Genomic DNA, 20,219 nt, shown 5'->3' on the forward strand with positions numbered 1-20,219 from the left:
AACAGCAGTCAGCATGCATAAATAGGCTAGGAGAATATCAAGTACAAAAGCATGCAAACTCTTTCATTGATGCAGTTCACAATGAGTTATAAAACAGAATTAAGAAATCATTACTAGAAGTAGGAACATTTACTTATCCACAGATCAAATGCAAACCTCTCTCTATATAAAATCTATATCATACTATTTAAAAAAATATTTTTTTATGTCATTAGAGGATGGCACTAGAGGCTCATGTGCTTTATTCAGAAACAGCATGGCTGCAGAAGTGTCAGTTTTGCCACATTGCCTTCTAGACTGACAAGGTATGTCTAGGAGAGTACATGTGAAATGGATATATGACCTTGCAGCCAAAAAAACAAAACAGAACAAAACAAAACAAAACAAAAAAAACAACAGAACTGGAACTGGTTGATGCTAGATTAGACTGTGGATTTTAAATATGCTCGATTGCTTAAGTCTGTAAAAACCGCAGAAAATTGTCAAAAATCAGGGAAAGATTGTCATGTACGTGTGGTTGATGCCGTGCACAAAAAACAGTATCAAGTTCTCTGCTATGCTGTTCTGACTCATCTGATTCACCATAACCTAAGTCTTAAAATTTCACCTGTATTACAGAAGAATTTCTACTGAATAATACTGCATACCTGTATGAAACATCACCTCCCCTGTTTGGACAAGTGGCACTCTGCTTGCAGCGAAGTGCTCAGTATGAGCAAGGAGCGAGATAGTCTTTCTTTCTGAAGACAAAATCTTTCCAAGGACATATCTCTGCTCACAGTAGGGAACAAGCTTTTCTCACGCTAAGTTTCCTCTCCTATTCTGGGCAGAGACACTTCTTCCATAACCACCTTCTTCTTGATGGTAGCAATACAATTTACTTATTAACAAGAGGATCTTGACAGCAGCTTTATACCACTAAATGATGTTCACACATCTCACCTTTCACTTTGCCCTATTGTTGGGGGGCGAGAGTGAAATTGAAATGAAACACTGAGCTGCCTAATAAAACCTGCTATGCTAATCCCTAGAAGTCACGACCAGTGTCTACCATAGAACTTCACTATACAAATGAAGTACTGCAATGCCCTTCTTTGTTCTGTTCTTCGTATCAACAAGGGAACTGCAAACACAAGATGGAGAAAGAGGCACACAGCAGGGAGACAAGTCTAAATATCTCACCTCTTTTGCGTGTCCCAGGATGCATTGTGCTGTTCAGGTACGTGACTGCACTCTTCTTGCGCTGTAGGGGAGAATAGAACCATTTTTGCTCGCTAACATTTTTGGCAACAACTATATGCAATATTGATGGATAGCATGGTAGTACTACATGAGACGATTGGCTCTTCTATTTTCTGGAGCATAGCTTCAGAAAGGTCAGCTTTTTTACACTACTTCTGACATCTGGACTGCTTCAGGCTAATATGCAAGCTGACCTAATGGCTAGGACTAACACACACTGCCATTTAACGTCAGCTTTACATAGGGGAAGGCAGAAAGGGATGCAAGTATTAAAAGAACACCCCAATGTATTTACTTTTTAAAAATCTGAGGGTTATATCATTGCAATGGCCTTTTAAATCATAAACAATAGCTTCCCTGTCCAGTTAGAACTGAGACAGCTTAGTAGGCAGCAATGTGGCAGAAAAACACATAAGCTCAGAATGAAAGTACTAGCTTCCCCCGGCAAGAGATCAATACCTCAGGCTCAAAAACTGCTCCACTGTATACTGGATTTGCTGTTGTTCTTCTTTTCCTCTCTTGTCGCTTACTTTGGATTTCTTGTAAAACAAAGCATTCAGGTTAGAAAACAACGGGCCTCAGAAATTATATGAAGTTCTCAGAATACAGTTTGCATGTGAAGGTAGCTGTGAAGATTTCTGCAGAACACCACTCGTAATCAATACAGGCAACTTTGTCACACTTCTAATTTCTGAAGGTTTGAAAACTAAGATCTGACAAGGAATGTAAGTGCTCAACTAATTCACAAAATGACTGTCATCTTCTGTCTAAATAAAAGTACTCCCTGACTACGACTTTTTAAATTGGTGGTCAGTGTAACTGAGAGCTAAAACTAAAAGCCTCTGGTAATCTTTTCAATACTTAAAAATAAATGCAGTACAGAAATATGCAAGCTGTTGCAATTTAAGCTGTTTTTCACTGTATAGGATTAAGAAAGCCAATTATCTATCAACTCATTTCCTTTACAGATTACAGTTCCATGAAATCATGAAATAAATAAGAAATCCAGATGTGAGTTACCATAAAATTATCCATGGCATAACTTTTCAGATACAGGGGCTGCCCTAAAAGCAACAATACTGTCACAAACTTCTTTCCTACTACCAAAACATACACTTTCTTCCCAACCACTGATCTCAGCTGCATAAGCAACTGATCTGTGTCCATGTAACACGGGGAATAAAAAGGATGCACAACAGAGACTAAGATTAAGAGTACAGGCATCCCAAATGCACTTAATACAGAAATATTTTGGACTTGAACTTCCAACTCAGAATGGCCATGAAGCAGAGAGCTCAAGAACCAACTTACGACATTTTTCTTACCTTCCAGATGGTCATGAGTAACTAGTCCCAGAGATACCATGAAGGCAAGTTTCTGTGAGAAGGAAAAAAAATAAAAACACAGAGATCATAACATTTCCAATCGTTAGGATAAGCTACTTCGGCCCTTTAAAGTCAGTTGACAGGTAACTAAGCAACAAAGAAGTTATTAATAATGCTTTGCTTCTATAAATTCCTTTTCATTCATATATGTCAATCTCCTTTACAGAAGATAGACGCCAGTCCCATTTTCTAGACGGGAAACTAGGCTGAGATGTAGGGAAATGCCAGTTGCTCATGATCACAGAGTTGGCAGAGCTAGTAACAAGAAAGCAGTTTCTTTACTTCCAATCCAGCACTGAAACAACTACGTGATTGGCTCTTAGTAAATGCCAACACAGTTCACTTGCCAGCAAAACATTGCTGGTTGCAGAATACGATCTCCATATTATCTCTATGATTATTGCAGACTACAAGGAGCAACTCTGGCTTACATTTGCAGTTTGATAAAGGCTATGGCTCTCTTAAAGGATTCTAATTTTAATGCAGGAATTGCAAAGACATCTAAAAATCAGAATTGGTACTGACAACAGTTAATGCTCACAGTAGTCAGTTTGAATCCATCTACAAAAAACAAACATAGCAGAACATTTAGTTGTAATCAGTTCCAAAGCTTGCCATGGCAGGCAGGCTTTAAAAATACCCATTTTGGCCATTTAATCACTAATAATATCACTAATCACTAGACTAACTATACCTTAACTGGAATAAGAACTGGGAGAATGTGAACATACATTACTCTTTCCGTCCTGCTCACCAGAACGGTAGTATTTCATAAAGCAAGATAAAGACAGTTCTCCAGCATTAAAAATAACTTCAGAAGTCCAAAAGCTCAAAGGAATGGAAATCAGTGCCGTAATCTAAGCCTCCTGGTTGAAGGAAGTATCAGAGGTAAATTACGATCTTCTAGCTTGACAAAAGGCTCAGAAGTCCAATGCATCTCAGGACTGGAAAATGCAAATGCATTGTATCTATTTAGATTTCTTATTCTGTAGCCCTATCAGCTATTGCTGTCCAACAGGAATGTAAGGAACATAAAAATTTAGGAGTCTTTATGGAACAGAGGAGAAAAATTGTTTTCTGAAGGACAGAGTACTTCCTTTTTTTTTCTCAAAAGAAAGCTCTGGATGTGTTCTGATACCTGTGGATTTTCTTCTCGTTTTGGCTTCGGTGCAGCAGGTGGAGTAACTGTACGACTTTCTGTTTGCTTCTCTTCTGCTTCCACGTGTGGTTTAATAGTCTGAAAAGAAACAGTGTTTCTTTCATTCAGTGATAAGAATGACTTTTTTACGTTGACTAATAAAGCAAAACAAATACTTTAGCAGATACAGGAGAAAAACAGTTTAAAACTGGCAGTATACTAACAAAGACTTAATTGAGGAATCTGACGTGAGAGGAATGTTAATTTGTGTTTTGCTTTAACAAAGGATGGAGCAGCCTCACTACCATTCCATTAACCCAAGCAGCCATGCAAGCAATAAAAGTCATCGTAAGAGTTAACTCCATTACAGAAATCACTATACTGTATGGGATGGAAAACTTCCAGGTACAAAACATTCTCATGGTACACGTATTTTGTACTTCTGGCTCCTTGGTCTTCATGAAGAATTATGAATGGCTCAAATACTGTCTCTCTGACTCCTAAGATCTCAGATGTTTCTGAAACTTTTTTCTTTTCTGAAGTTAGAATCTTTTGCAATGGTATCACAAAACCTTGCATGACAATCCTCAACCCATGGCACAGCTGCTGATGCTACAAATTAAGGTAATCTCTATACAGACACAAACTTTCCCCCTTTACCATGTAGGGAAAATATACAAAAATAATTGTGTATTGTTAAGCCACCAGCATTTTTCTGCATGGTTTTCAACAGTTCCTTGAATTTCCAGTAATTATTGAAAGAGCAAATGAATATTGCTGACATCAAAAGGAATAGGCATCAAAAGTACAGTATTGTAAAAGTACAACTTCAAATCATATGAAAAGGGCATGCATTGCTGAATAACTTGTAAGACCGCCTTGAGGTACACAAGAACCTACTCATGTGAATTCATGAGGAGAACTGAACACGAGCATAATGTTCATGCACAAGTTTTTCACAGTCTCTATAGGTGACTTCAAATATGGACGATAACTTCAAGGCACATTTGTCTATGAAAGAGTTGTAAGTGAAATATATACTAATATATGCACAATTACATAAATATATGTTATATCTTATAGATAACGTATTATACATTATATAGTATTAAAATATTACTAACATGTAATATACCAAGTAGTTAAAAGTGAAACAGAAGATTGCTTCACTTGAACTGAATGGGAAGGACTGCAGCTGCAACCCACACTAAAGCAAAATTTTATTTTATGAAAATCTTTACTGGAAAGAGACTTTAAAACTAAACATCCAGAATGCTCTGTTTCTGAAGGTCACCCTTCCGCCCATTCAATCCAATTTTGTCATGGGAAACTACCAGTCTTCAGAAGCTGAGCAAGACTATTTTGTCTCCAATCACAAGTGTACAAGACTACAAGATCAAGGAAGAAATTATTGTACTTATTGGGTTATATACTCCTATGATTTTGCGTAATTTTTTTTTTGCCTTTCTGGTAGTCACTATCTGAAAAACAAAACCACTGAAAATATTATTCCAGTGTCTCTTAAAAGCCTGATATGAACACGGACTTGTGTTTGTACTCAGTATCCAATAAATCAGTACAGCCCTGGAATACTGCTTGTTTATAAACTACTGAAGTTAAGAAAGTACAGGGAGAATAAAACCCCTGAAGTTTGAGAATAAGATTCCAATGAGCCATATTAAAGAAAAGGTAATTTCTACCCCAAGAGTTGAAAGTCATTCCTTAATTTGTATTGTTGTTGGAACACGAGTATTTCCAGTACCCACTGAAAATTTCTCCATTTCTTATCCTCTCCAAAACTGGCTCCATAAAGCAATAAACCCGCTATGTTTATCTAGTAGATACTTTCTTATCTGTACCTGTTTTTCAATGTTTGGTTTGCTGATCTGTACAGTCTGAGGTCCAGCGAGCCTGGTACCCGGTGCTGCTATCACGATGCTGGTGAGCTGTGCCATAGGGAAAGTTTTGGCTATGGTTGCTGTCTGCCCGTTAACTACACGAACTGGATGTATGGAGTTCTGAGAGTTGGGTAAAGAGGTGGGTGTGAACTTTGTTGTCAACATCACAGGCCTCTGAATAAGCTGAGGAGCTGCAAGCATTGGAGGAGGTGCTGGGGCAATAGGAATGTTATTTTGGGCAACTGGTTTAGGTCGAACCTACGAAAAAGTAAAAAAGACAGAGAGATTCATATAGGAGTATTGCAAAGAACTTCTTTACCAAGTCTTTCAATTCAGCCTGTATAATTCATACAAGGTTGCTTGATTACTTATAGAATGTAATTTTAGCATAGTGTCATAAGTAAGCTATGAGAAAGAAAAGTCATGTTTTCAAACCTGCTTGCATAAGACGCAGCCATAACATTTGCATGTGAAGTCACAGTCCTTGAAATGGTATTTTGATGCACAGATATTTATATACTGCATGTGTATTGCCAAGTGCCTTATATATGTCTAAATCAACATATTGGTTTCGCAAGCCAAATATTCATGTAATATTTACCGGCACTGCCGAGGCACTCATGTTAAAAGTGTATCTCAAGGCTTTACACTGAGCCTTCAACAAATTTTCAGCAAATCCTTGTTACTGTTGTCAGCTTTATCTATATCTAAATAGACACTTGCACAACCAATCTTGCTAAACAAACAAACAAACAAAAAGCAAGATTATACATTAATCTCTCACTGAAAGTGATAAAGGGTACAGGTAAATACAGTTGTTAATCTTTTTTCTTTCTTGGGCCACAAAAATTTTTCAGTCCTCTACCACCAACATTTGCTTATTTCTTGCCCATTGTTAACTTTTTACTTATCGCATCATTACAAAGTATAGAAGTAAAGTGCATTACTCTGAAAATAAAGCCTTTTTCATTGTTTAATTTCTACTGTCCTATCCATCTTTAATATTCCATTACGATTTTATCATCGAAATCTAGGACACATCCCCACAGATCTCACTGTCCCTAAATCTTAACCAGATATCAGCCTATACTTCCCTTTTCCTTTTTTTTCTGTAAAAGATTCAGAATTTTAGCCACAGCGCCACATATATCTTGGTAATTAAATAGTTCCTCCAAGATTTATTTACCTATTTATTTATTTATTTAAAATGAATCAGCGTCTTTCCCAAACCATGGAAAAACCTGTAAAAAACTTTTACTGCTCAGCTGCTAACAGGTCACTTTCTGCTGCAAGACAGAAACACTTGGGAAATATCTAAAGACATCTTGTTTTCGTTTTTTTGCTCATGAATGGCAAACAATAACAGCAATTTAAGGCCTTGGTTGATACTTTGATTTTGCTAACACCAGTTCAGTGGGTTCATTTCATATGATGCAAATACTTTCATATATGATCATCATAGGTGAATCTCATAATCACAGACCCATGCAGGTTAGAAGGAAGCTCAGGAGGTCTCTAATCCAATCCCCTGCTTAGAGCAGGGCCAACGCTAAATGCAGAGACCAGATTGCTCAGGACTTCATCCAGACAAGTCTCTGAAACCTCCAAGTTTGGAGCTTCCATAACATCTCTGGACAGCTTCTTCCACTCTTAAGTATTGTCACAGTGAGAAATTGTTTCTTGACTGGACATTAGGAAAAATTTCTTTACTGTGAGGGTGGTCAAACACTTGAACAGGCTTCCTAGAGAGGTGGTTGATACCCCATGTCTGTCAGTTGGATAATATGCTTTAACTTTTGGTTAGATCTGAAGTGGTCAGGCAGTTGGACTGTATGATCTTTGAAGGTCCCTTTCAACTGAACTATTCCATTCCATTCCATTCCATTCCATTCCATTCACTGTTTAAACCTTTCCTGTTAAAATTTATGATCCTTGTCTGTAATTCTCCTGCACCTATGTCTCTATCTTCTTAATTTTTTTGTAGGTATTGGAAATAAGGCTGCTGTTAGGTTCCCCAAAACCTCTTGTATAAACTGAACAAGCTCAGCTCTCTCAGCCTCTCCTTGCAGGTCATGTATTCCTACCCTCCCCAACTATCTTACTGGGCCTCCTCTCCCTAAATTTGAAATTCATTCAAATTTATTAACTTCCTCCTTATACCAGGGGGTCCAGAACTGGATGCCATGCACCAGATCCAGTTTTATGATTGCTAAGAAAAGGTGGCTAATCTCTTCCATTGATCCTGTTGGTACAGCCCAATATGCTGCCAGCCTTCTTTGATGCCAGGGCACACTACTAGTTCATATGTAGCTACTGTCAGACAAGACCTTTCTAAAAGTGCTGCTTCCCAGCCTGCCAGTCCCCAGCCTGTACCTAAAGCAGTGGGTTAGTCCATCCCAGGTGCAAGACTATGCCATTTTCCTTGCCAAAGTTCAGAAGATTCCTGCTGGCTAACTCCCTTACCCTGTCTGGGTCCCTCTGAACAGCAGCACTGCCCTCAAGTGTGTGGACTGCACCCTCAAATTTGGCATCATCTGCAAACCTGATGAAGATGAATCATCTCCTCCACCAGGTCACCAATAAAGACCAGCAAACATGATGTACATAGAAAATATCTTCTATTTATGCTATAATTAAGGTCCTTCTTCTAATGTTTGTTCTCTGTACACTCACCTGTGGAAGAAAATTTGGACGAGGAGTGAGTCTGGGAGGTGGGATGAACTGCGGCACTTTTATGGGCTGAGGTGTAGCCTGAACCTGCTGTAAGAACATAAAAGACAGTTAAATAAGTGGAAAACAGCTTTGAAGTTGTTCACCAAAATCAAACTCCTGAATGTATTTTCAGACTTGATGTTCCTGGTTTTCCACTCTGTAAATATTTTTTCACAGTAACAGCTTCTTCATTATAAATGTATTGAAGCCAGAACTAATCTTACGTCCCTGTTCCTGTACACCCTGGAACACAAATTGAAGGTATCTTTCCTTCTAGTGCGACTGTACTACTATGATCTAAAACCATTTCATTTGAAGATAATGAAACTGCCATTTGTTTTAATAGTTAATAATTGGCTTTACAACAGACAGAAAATAATACCAGCCTTTGATGTCCAGCTATATGAACTATTGTCCTCTCATATTCAGTGATATACAGAAGAATGAAAGAGTATCTCGTAAAAAATAGTAAAGAACTGGAGGTTAAAACTCTTCTATTTCTAGCAATATTAATGACACTATGAAGGGTTGTAAATACACAACTTAAAATTTTCAAAAGTAAGCCAATCAAAACAATTAGGGTCTGATTTTAAGGAGTCCTAAGTACTTCACTGTCTACCTGAAATCAATTGGAGCTGCCACATAATTAATCTCTGAATAGCACTAGTGACTACACAGTGAGATGCTCTGAAATCAACGTCCATGTTAGTTTCCACCTTTATGTACTTCTGTCCACACACATAAGATTGCAATTTACTTAAAAAAGCTCTTGTACTGATTAATTAATGCTTGGAAAATATTCTGAGATTTTTGATGAAATGTACTACTGAAAAATAAATCATGGACAAGTATTGTGACAGAATCACCTCCCAGCCTAAGTAAGTTACTCAGCAAAGAGATTGAGCAGAAACATAAAGGCCAGATGAGAGTGGGGCAATGGATGACACTGGAAAAGGGAATAGCAGAACAACTCCATTCAGTCTGTTCTGATTACAAACATGTGCCTCATTAGAAAGCAAAATTACTTTCATTAGCATTACTAAAATGTGTGTTTTTTAAAACAAAAAAAAAAGATTTATGTTTAGTGAAATTTCAATCTTTAATTCAGAAGTAAAATTTCTCTGTCATGATCTCATACAATTGCTGGTTTCCAGTCCAAGAAGCCTATATAATCCAATTCTAAAACATTACTTCTTATATTTTCAGGTGGCTGATTGATTGTTCAGCAGCTTTACTACTCTTGAAAAGACTGTGTGATGTAATCAAAGCACTTTCCAAAACACACTTAAGGAAACAGGATCTATGTATGAAAAAGTGGTGAGTGAAGACAGGATAGTGAACAGAGTTAAGTGGTGTGTCTAACACCAGAGACTATCACAGAAAGGGAACATGAGAGATAGACTCAAAAAATATAAGATGAAAACCCCAAATATCAAACAAAGAAACTCTGACACCACCTTTATCAAACTAGTTGAATTTTGCAGAACACAGCCACACAGACTAGGTAGGGGCAAAACAATTGATACTTCCCCATGACTAACAGCTGCAACCAGGGGAAACTTTACACAGAGGCGATGACAGCATTAATTTAATTCTATAATCAAAACAGTAATAACAACCCATAGATAGTAAATGCTTTTCTCTTAGCTTCTTATTTTAACAATGTTAACTACGGAAGCCTCACAACAGGTACTTTTCTTTCTCCTGCAAAAACTTGACTATTCATTTAAATACTTTCTATAGCCCTCCTGTAAACTAAAACCACATGTATCTGCAGGGAAAACCCATGAAATGCTTACCAAAGTGACTGTGTTTTTTGCCACTATTTGGACTGCCTCAGCTCCCGGCCCAGTGACCTTATTTGTCGTCTGGAGGTTGACTGGTGCATTCTGCGCATCGGTGCTGAGGACCGCTTTCTGATTGTTGTTGATAGCAGTGACCATGGCAATGGTAGGTCTCTGACCCACAACGGAGGCAGGCATGGTCGCAGTTGCTGCTTTCAAGACGAGAGGTAGTGTCTTAGTGGTGATCATTGAAGCTGTAGTTACAGTTTTCTAGAGGAAACAGAAAAAACACTGTAAGAGACAGAGACACTTTGTATCAGACAGGATGTGGGCTGGTTAGTTGGAAACAATCTACAGAAAAAGAAAAGGCAGCACTGAGTCTACCTACCTACTGTTCAGACAGGCACATTATCTTATGCCTCTGAAAACTGGATAGCTAGAAAGAAATTGAGAAAACATTTCTGTACTGTAAGGGTGGCAGAGCACTAGAACAGGTTGCCCGGAGAGATTGTGGAGTCTTCTTCTCTGGAGATATTCAAAACCCCCCTGGATGCCATCCTGTGCAACGTGCTCTGGGTGATGCTGCTTGGCGGGGCACCGGACTCGGTGATCTCCAGGGGTCCCTGCCAACCTCAACCACCCTGTGATGCTGTGACAAGTTACTAGACAAATCTCTTTTGGGACACCTGTTGGGTACATTTTAACCATCTGCAGCATTACAGATTGATTCAAAAACAATTCCTTAGAAAATGACAACCAAGCATTAGTAGTGGCATATATATTTTTAGATCTTTTACTTTCATACTACCTCCAAATGTTTGCTGTCAACATCAAACCTATATAGTGGAAGTTTATGAAACAAACCAGCAAACTAGCTTCTCACCGATTAAAACCCAAAATTTCAAATGGAAACTTTACTTACAGAGATCATCGTGATCAGAGAAAGAGGGAAAAACATTCATACATTTGTTTCTTAAAGAACAAAAATGGATTTTGATCCTGGCTATCCCAAATTTCAGTTTTAGTCATACATACAGTAATTTAGCCCTTCATGTTCTCTCCTAAGAATATCAGCAGGGCTAACATGGAGTTGCAAGAGCTAGCTATAAGCCTGTCCAGCTGCAGGCAGTTAATTTTAACTTCTCAGGAACGGGGGTGGTTTTGGTGCATGTATGTGATTCCATGATTGGTCTTAGTCTGTTTTAATGCGAGTAGTTTTGAATCACTTAACTCTATCTGAACCTTATCTGAAATGCCTGGATACACTATGCCCACAAATTCAGTGTATTCTAAAATTAAACAACCACAATTTCATAATTTTGTTTGAAAACGTACTGCCTTCTAAGATGCTAAGGGAAACAGAAAATTACAAATCTCATCCAAAAAGCGACAAGGCAGGAAAATCTCCATATAAAACCAGAACACAATATGCACAGAAAAATCATGACAAATGACACTCAACAGAATGGCAGGTGAACTTAGCCCTTCTCTCTCTGGTATAAAAAATCCATTGTGCCAATGACACAGCATCTTCCAAACAGTTATTGGCATCATTAAATGCTCTTAGTATGAAGTAAATGCCATTCCCACCTGATGACAGTGCTAGATATTAAAACAGGAAAAAACGTAGAGCGAGGGATCAGACAGTCTTTTCCATCGTCTGAACACGCCTGATTTAGACTGCTTGATTTTAATCACACAAGACCTTTCTCTTCTTTCTAATAAAATATTATACATATATTTCCAGTTGATTTCTTCCGTATTTCTCCAGTACTATTTCCTTAAACAAAAATGCATTTACCTTCACACAACTTTCTCAATGCTTAAACTACATATCTTAATTGTTAATGACACACAAGTGGGAAAAAAATCACTGCATATTGCCAAATCAAAGGATATTTTATGCTACAATTTTATACGTTTATGTAAAATCCAGTCATAATTATTTTTCCTTTTTCTCAGCGTGAATAATTCCCCCCCTTTTTTTTAAGATATAATAGCTTCTTATTGACCTCTGCTGCACGTTCTCCAAAACAAGAGGCTCCTTCCTCCTAATGCAGTAGTATTATTATTCAAGCATTTCCAATGAAATGTAACACAGTATCATTTTCACAAGCATTACATTCAGCCATAAACATTTTAAAGAAAAGTAAATCAATCATGTAACACAAGACTGGGAATCTTTCAAGGGGTTCTGGTAAGTCTGTAAGTACTAAGAGCATAGTTTCAGTCAGCAGATCACAGAGCTTGAATTTCCCTGTTACTTACAAAGCATTAATTGCTTTGGTTATTCTAAAAAGTTTTCAATGCATGAATTCATATTGAAGTAGCATCCATAGTAAGTTTGCATTATTTCACATAATAACACTGTAATAACATGACCTTTTAGCAGGCTTGCTGCTTTTTGAAAAATTTAAAAGCCCTTCTTAGTGGATTATATTAAGTATATTAAAATGTCACTATTAAGGCAGTATATATAACTTTATTCCTAAATTGAATTACTCTGAAAATAACCATTGAAAGCACTCTCTTTACTGACACAGCCTTGGAAGATGTACTATTTACAAAAGTTGGCAGCAAAAAACTTTCTGGAGAGACAAAATATATGATTTTTCTTTACATGTGAGTGGGCTTGTCTTTGTTGAAAAAGAAGGCACGTTTTGATTGAGGGGCAATGGGAGAGAGAATCTGTACACACATTCTGTGTATAAAAGGAAGTGACTTGACTTCAGAGTTATACCAACATGAATAATAACAAAACACTCTTAAGGATAAGAGCTGGTTTATTTTATTCAAACGAGAGGAAGACCTGCCTTTCAGTTTATAATTACTTTCCAAGTACGACTGCATCAATGATAGAAGGGTGTAGCAGTTTTTTGACTGTTTCACTAGAGGGCTCTTTAACTTTGAACAAAACCTAAATTTTCAGAACCCAGAAGATGACCTGGAAGTTAATGCATGAATGCAAAGTGTGGAGTACGGAGAAATGCACGAGACTGCTTTTGCAGTCATGTTTCCTGACAGAAAAGATGAGACCAATGATACAGCTAAGAGTGAACCAATGTCTGCTTGTGAATATTTCAGGACACGTTAATATACACTTCTTTGTTCTATCTTAGCTTCAGAATAATGTTAGTGTTTAAAAATGTCTTTTTCTTTGTTAAATTTGTGTCATTTTTTCAATATTCTTTTATCAAAAATGCAAGTACCTAAGTCTTACACATACATTTTTAGAGAGCAACTTGTTGAGTTAATGACGGAACTAACCCAGTCATGTCTTACCCCTCTGTTTCCAGGAAAAGGGAAGACAAGAACCATAACTTGTCAAAGATGTGGTTGTGATTCCCTGAAATATGCATAAAGCAAACTTCAGCGGTGAATTCTGCCATCTGCCTATCCAGGTAAACATGGGCTGCTGAGATAGCGACAACAGGAAAAAAGACTTCACATACCCTGTTTTATTACAAAACACATCCCTGCACTTTCTAACTGTTTTATTAGTAGACTTTTGGGATTCTATATATTTAAGCAGTAGAGACTTTGAATCAGCTTGGAATTTCCATCTCAGTAAAAGTGGACCACTTTCTCTGGTGAGTTCTGGGATTATGTCTCTAATCCTATACTGTAATGAAATTTAGTGTATCTTTCCAGTAAAGACACTACTTTCTAATATTCAAACTTTGCAACTACCGTTGTATACTTTTAGATTAATCCTTGCAGACTCAGGTAAGTATTATTAGATACGAGTTACATTTGTTTAGAAAACCGAGCAGAAAGAAAAGGGAACTGTTTTCTTATATTTTGTTCACAGATACAAAGACTGTTAGTCTTTTAGAAATAAATTATTTTAATCATACACCTCATACTGTGCATGTAAAGTCTTTACTATTTCTTGAGACCTCCTGACTATGGGCAATCACTCACACACCTGTGAAAAAGGTGATTAATTTGCTAAGCTTTTATTTATTTCTAAGAAAGGTGATACTGCCTCCCTTCTTTTCCGTGACATTATGATCTGACTTCTAATTACTATTTTGAGGTAACTGCTGGAAAAAAAAAACACACAAAACCCGTATGTGCATATGCACAGAAAGAGAAATTCATACTGGTATACTAAGAGGCTGAAGTAAAGGTTTGTAGTTTCCTGTCTGAACCTTTCTTTGATTTTTTTTGCAGTGAACTTCACATTCAGAGAGGATAAGAATTGTTGTAGCAATTCTTACCTGTGATCCAATCACATTTGGAGAGGGTGCAGTAGACTGCTGCTGCTGTTGATGGTGGTGCTGCTGTAGCTGTTGTAGTGGTTGCGGCTGTGGTGTCTGTAGTTTGTTTTCTGACTGTGCCAATGGCTGTATTTGAAATTTACTATCTGGCTGTTCCTGCTTCACTATCAAATTCTTTCGAAGCTGTTCCACCACTCTTTTCTACCAGATAAACAAAAACATAAACAGAGATGATTATGTTTATTTAGCTGCATATGTTAGAGCAGATAATAACACCTAAAGCATTTAATGTAAATAAAGAACTACTCAGAAGTGGAATTTCTCTTGGAATTTTAAAAATTGGTGTTATCTAATGGTCAGAGTGCCAAAATAGGCCACAGAGTGCTGCTGTCCAGCAGGGTGACCTAGCTGTCCTTGCATAAACCCACCCTAGTTCAGGCTGTTCACAAACCACTGCAAGACCTCATTAACATGTTAACATTAACTTGTTGACATTCAGATTCCAAAGTCTCCATCTCCTTCAGACATGCACCACCAGGCACAGAAACTGCGCGCAGAGAGAACCAGTCTGAATGTGGAGCAGGGAATAGGATGGGCATGGGTGTGTGGTCATTCTGTTCAATATTATTGTCATCTGCAAGAAAATCAGATAGGGTTACCTACATGGGAAACAAAGTGCAGATTTATTTCTCTCAGCTTAAATGCTTCCTATTACATCACAGCTTTCATGAAAGTTGAACTGATTTCAAAGAAAAGTTTTTTCTTTTGGTAGCCATTGGGTATCCTTAGACAGTAACTCAGCAGATCTAAGAGCAGACCAGGTGAGCTACAGGCTAACATACTATGTTACCACATGGGAAGTAAGGGCTCACGATTTATGTTCACATTATACTTTAACAGAGACATGAGTGCAAACACCACAAGACTTTTTACCTTTTTGGGGTATGATAGGAAATAGGCATTTTTTCCAACACTCTAACCACCATCAAACTAGGATAGCTTTAAAAAGATTCAGACGTATACTTAAGCCACCTTGATCAAGAGTAACTGTGTACTCCAAAATGGTTATACTACACTGCTGGCTTTGGAGGAGAACAACGAAGAGTGAACAAACATGGCAAGGGCTGGCCTAAGCAAGCTCTATGAGAAACAGCCATGGTCAGGAAACCTCAGTCAGAGCCTCACTCTGGCAGAAGGGGCTGCCTGAAGCACTTCCACTTACATGGAAAGAAAAAGGAAAAAACCTCCTGATAATACCAAATCTTTTGATACTTGTCTTGAAGCATTTGTATTAAGGCACAGTACAAAACACAGAGACAGAATGAAAATGAAAAAAAAAATAATCTAGCTATGTACAACTAACTGAAACAATCTTTTCCCTCAGATTTTTTTTACAGAGGATTATGAAATTCTGAGCTAATGAAATATCTGTTCTTTATGTAGTTCTCATTCATATATTTTGCACTTCTGATTCTGACTATGTTGCTTATGATGGGTTAAAACTGCCATGCCTAACACACTAAACTTGTACCTCTCATCTAAAAGGAGACAGCAAAAGGTGTGGAGTCCCAAACTGACAGATTTGAGAACTGGAACTTGCGAAAGCGAAAGAAAACAACAAATCAACTAAAAAATTAACTCCTGTTTCATAGGATTGAAAGATATGAATTCATAGTGCTGACCTTTGTGCAGAAGACTGGATTTAGCAATTAAGAGGTGTACAGGAGGAAGACTACCTGCCTTCTAAAATTTTCTCCCTGGTATTACTGTGACAGTACTGCCTGGAATGCACAATAGACTCCAAAACCAAGAGAAACACAGGCCCAATCACACTGAAAATTCAGTGGATGGGAGAGCGAAGTAACTATTTTACACTGCATCAAGAAAAGTGCTAAAAGCTGTCAAAACCTCAAAGCTGGAAATCGTTTGTTCCCTCCTAGAACAAGCAGAAAATATTAAGAGTATAGAAAGCATTTTTCTAATTCAGATATTTTACATAGTTTTAAATGGCCTGTGTCTATCAGTTCATTCATACACGTAATAACTGAACAATCATTTAAAATTGCTTTCTGAAAAGATCAACCATGTTAACATGCAAACTAAAGTGCTGTGTCAGCAAGCAGATAGAAGAGCTGAAAAGCATTTCCAGAGATCAGCCCGAGGGGGAGGAGAGGAGAACAGAGCGAAGTAGGAGAGGAAATACTGCAACATAACTGTGTGCTACCTGCCAAAAAATGGACTGCACGGGAGACTTTCGGTAATTACTGTACCCAACATGAACAGGAAGGGAGTTTTTGTCTTCCATAGCCACCTGAATGAGATTCAGTGATAGGGTGCTCTTCTACTGATTCTCTAACTGGAGAAAAGCAGCAGCAATGGCACTATAATTCATTTCCATCCTGTTCTTTGCACTGGGAGGGAACATTAGTGAAAGGATCCAAACAATAAAAGGAGAGAGAGGGGGGAAAGAGCGAGCCAGAGGCAGGCTGCAGGACTCCTCTGCCACCCACCCTGCTCCGCAGCACTCTGAGCTGTGGGGAACGCAGGACCGAGCGCAACTTTTTGTGGCACCTTGCGCAAAAACTAAGGCTCAGCATGTTTGGCACAAAATGGATAACACGAGCGGAACAACACTGCTGCTCTGGAAGCCTGTGCTAGTCTGGTACAGGCTGCCGAGAGCTGCCAGGCAGCAGTGCATCCTGCCATCCATATCCATTATGCAGATATTAAATTGGAAGAAACATCTAATGCTTTTAAGATTCAGAGCAGTACAACTGAAGTTTGCAGAGCATGCCAATTGCTTACGCAGTTTATTAAGCTCCTTCTACCAACTGTCAGTAAAAATACCACAGTGCCACTACAGAAATCGTTTTACTATCTGAAAGGCTGTTAGGATTACGTGCTTGTTAGCACTTATCAGGAGCGGCTCCGAACAACGTATTCCGAAATTACTTTGCTTAATTACTCAAACCAGACCAGACGCTCAGTGCCCCTACACGGGCACTAGGCCTCAGGCCCGCGCCCGTCTCGGCACCTCGCGTCCTCCTCAGTGCGGCTGCCGGGCCGGGGCCTGGATGCCGCCGCGCGCGGCTGCCTGCCGAGCCTCCTGCTCTAGGGGAGAAACGGGAGGCACTACAAGAGCAAGTCTTGTCCACGGTGAGGCTTCGTACTTCATTAAAGCAGTGCTTTAAAATTCCTGTGAGTTAAGCGGCTGCTCTTAATTCTGAATGCAGTTTGTGCCGCAGAACGTGCAATCCGTACGTCTAAAGTTCACCAGGGCTGGCGCAAAGTCCTGGTTACACAGCTGGTAAAGCTGGGGAGATCACAGTTACCTAAAAGTATCACAGAACCTTTAAGAAATATTCCCAATCACTGCCATTTTTCCCTCCCATCCTTTTTAAAGAATATTTAATTCCTATACTCTTATGGACAACTTTGAAATTTTAAACTGAGATTAACTCAATCATAAACATATCATAAACACAACATTTTTCTGCATGTTAGAAAGCTCTAAAACCCACACATATTCCTAATGTAGTTTCTTTTCCTGCAATGCTAAAAATATGTGAAAAGCATTTGTCTTTCAAGTTTACTGAATTCTCTCCAAAGCCTCTGTTTACAACCAGAATGTGAAAGAAATTAATAATCACATCCTTTTGACCAAACTGTATTCTACCTAAAAAGTAATTGCTAGCCCTCTGCAATGGTTATGGTCAGACTGCTACAAAATCTGTTTGTCGAGCAGTGCCCCGTAAGTATAATGCATAATTTAACAGCTCTTGCTGTCTTGACATCTTCATAACTAACCTCATCAAGAACTCTTCACACCACCGAGTTCACAGAGCCCTGCACATCTTATATGACCCTTCCTTAAAGGTAATAATTGTAATCAATACTGTGACATTTAGTGATACCACTTTCTCATTCACGGTACAGGCCAGATCGTAACACAGCATTAGGAGATTATTTGTGTTTGATTAAGCAGAAAATCTGCTGCTGTCTCTCACTGGCCATATATCTGTGTCCTGGTGATATAAGAAAAGGTGTCTTCTCTGCTCGCAAATCAAAAACTATCATGAAAATACTGCCATAAGGTAAGAAAGTCCTTGAAACAAACTTAAAGCTTTAAGTATAACATTATTAGCTAAGCATTATTTCCACTTTGATCAATCAATTGATCAATTAAAAAGTGATACTGTGCGTACAGCAAGTTTTAAAATACTACATCCCTTGTTGTACTTGTTAATGCATTTTCTTTTTCATCCAAGAAACATTCAAAAAAGGTTACCTATCTAAGGGAGGGTCTGTTTTTAAACTTCAAAAATCTATAAAAGAGTAAAATATAAAAATCTCAAAAAAAAGAGAGAGAAAAGTAAAGTACTAAACAGCCTCTAAGTGCATACCTTTAGTATCACAAAACCAGAGCTGATGTGGTTTGAATTTATCGACTGCCTGCTCGTGACCTGCTTTCCTGCTCCACCGATTCCAGAAGTAAACTATTAAGTGTACCCTGTTCCCCGTTCCCTGCAATGAACAAGAAATGCTCTCTGGGATTTAAAAGTTGCCAGTTGTTGAGAATGAAATGGTGAGAGGAAATTGTGATTTCAAGTAAGCTCCAAATTGGGAGTGGGAAGGCTGGAGGGAATTTCCCTGCTCTGCAATCTTCTTTTGCAGCCTCACGCGCCTCGCCTTGCCAGCCCCCATACCCTGCCGTGCTACCCAATGAGAAGTGAAAGACCTCTGCTTTTACATAGAGTTTAAGGTTATTCTTTAAAATGCCACGGGTGTGCATTTTGGGAGTAGAATTCGGGAGTGGAAAGATTGCAAGCAAGGAGAGCAATTGTACACTCATCTACTGGTTTAAGATAGTATCGGAAAATTATGTAGTGAAAGCCAGCTATAGAAATCCGTGACACAGTACTCCACAACAGTGAAGAAAAAAATGTTGTACAAAAACCATGGAATTTAATTCCATTGACAGATTTAGCAAAAGACTACAGAAATATTTTCAGCTACTTCTGTGATAACCCTGTATTTTTATCACATTTTGCACCTCTGGCTGTGCTTGACTCATATCCAGGTCTTTTTATCAACTAAAACAAAAAATCAAAACCAACTGAATTAGAAAGACCATTATTCCCATTAAAAAAAAAAAAAAAGTGTGGTACAATTTCCTGCTTCTTAAAGCTGTTCAAACTGCCACCTATACATTTTAGCTGAAAAGACTCTCTTGGGGGGCAGAGGGAGGGGATGCCTGTGCTCTCTTAAGGGATGTAGCTACCAATGCAAGCAGTGGGACTGCAAGGTTGCCTCCCCCAATGCCTAATGCCTTATTGGACATTATTACTGAAATGTACATTATTTCTTTTTACAGTTTGATAACCTAACTCATATCTTTCCAAGTTTTGCTGTTGTTGTTGTTAAACATAGACATCTTGACCACAGTGAAGGCTGCATAGCCAAAACACCACTAACCGTCCCAAAGAGCACAACCTCCCATGTAACCCCCAGAAAACGTGGCTAAAAGCACTACAGAAATACAAGGACTTTTCTGCATGTCTACAAGGAGATGCTGAGGATGCTACAGGAACTGAATGCTTTTCTTCATTCTACCATGATGACCCAATGTAATACACTGATAAATATACTTACAGAACAGGTGAGAGCGAGACAGAGACTAAGGCAGTACCATTAATTTTGCTATGCCCTAAGCTCATGAGCTTACTGTTGCAGTCTTGCTATCTTTAATGCAATTACTTAATATGGCAGAGGGTGCTTTTTATAAAATGGAATTTAAATAATTTTTCATTGGATAAAAGTGTACTTTGCCATTTTGT

At 38.3% G+C, this 20,219-nt stretch overlaps 1 protein-coding gene across 6 annotated transcripts in view; it reads right to left on the bottom strand.

Annotated features, from left to right (window-relative positions):
* Positions 1–20,219, bottom strand: part of PHF21A (PHD finger protein 21A) — a 133,892-nt gene that overhangs the window by 13,016 nt on the left and 100,657 nt on the right. For all 6 annotated transcript variants that reach the window (XM_083837296.1, XM_083837300.1, XM_083837299.1 and 3 more), the window contains exons 6-13: positions 14,383–14,583; positions 10,175–10,429; positions 8,337–8,423; positions 5,625–5,921; positions 3,766–3,864; positions 2,568–2,619; positions 1,702–1,781; positions 1,183–1,243 (exon numbers count right to left, since the gene is read on the bottom strand). In XM_083837296.1, coding sequence (XP_083693422.1) covers positions 1,183–1,243; positions 1,702–1,781; positions 2,568–2,619; positions 3,766–3,864; positions 5,625–5,921; positions 8,337–8,423; positions 10,175–10,429; positions 14,383–14,583 — 1,132 coding nt within the window. The remainder of the gene's footprint in view (positions 1–1,182; positions 1,244–1,701; positions 1,782–2,567; positions 2,620–3,765; positions 3,865–5,624; positions 5,922–8,336; positions 8,424–10,174; positions 10,430–14,382; positions 14,584–20,219) is intronic.

Source organism: Anser anser (genome assembly GCF_964211835.1).
Source record: "Anser anser genome assembly, chromosome: 5".
NCBI lineage: Eukaryota > Metazoa > Chordata > Aves > Anseriformes > Anatidae > Anser > Anser anser.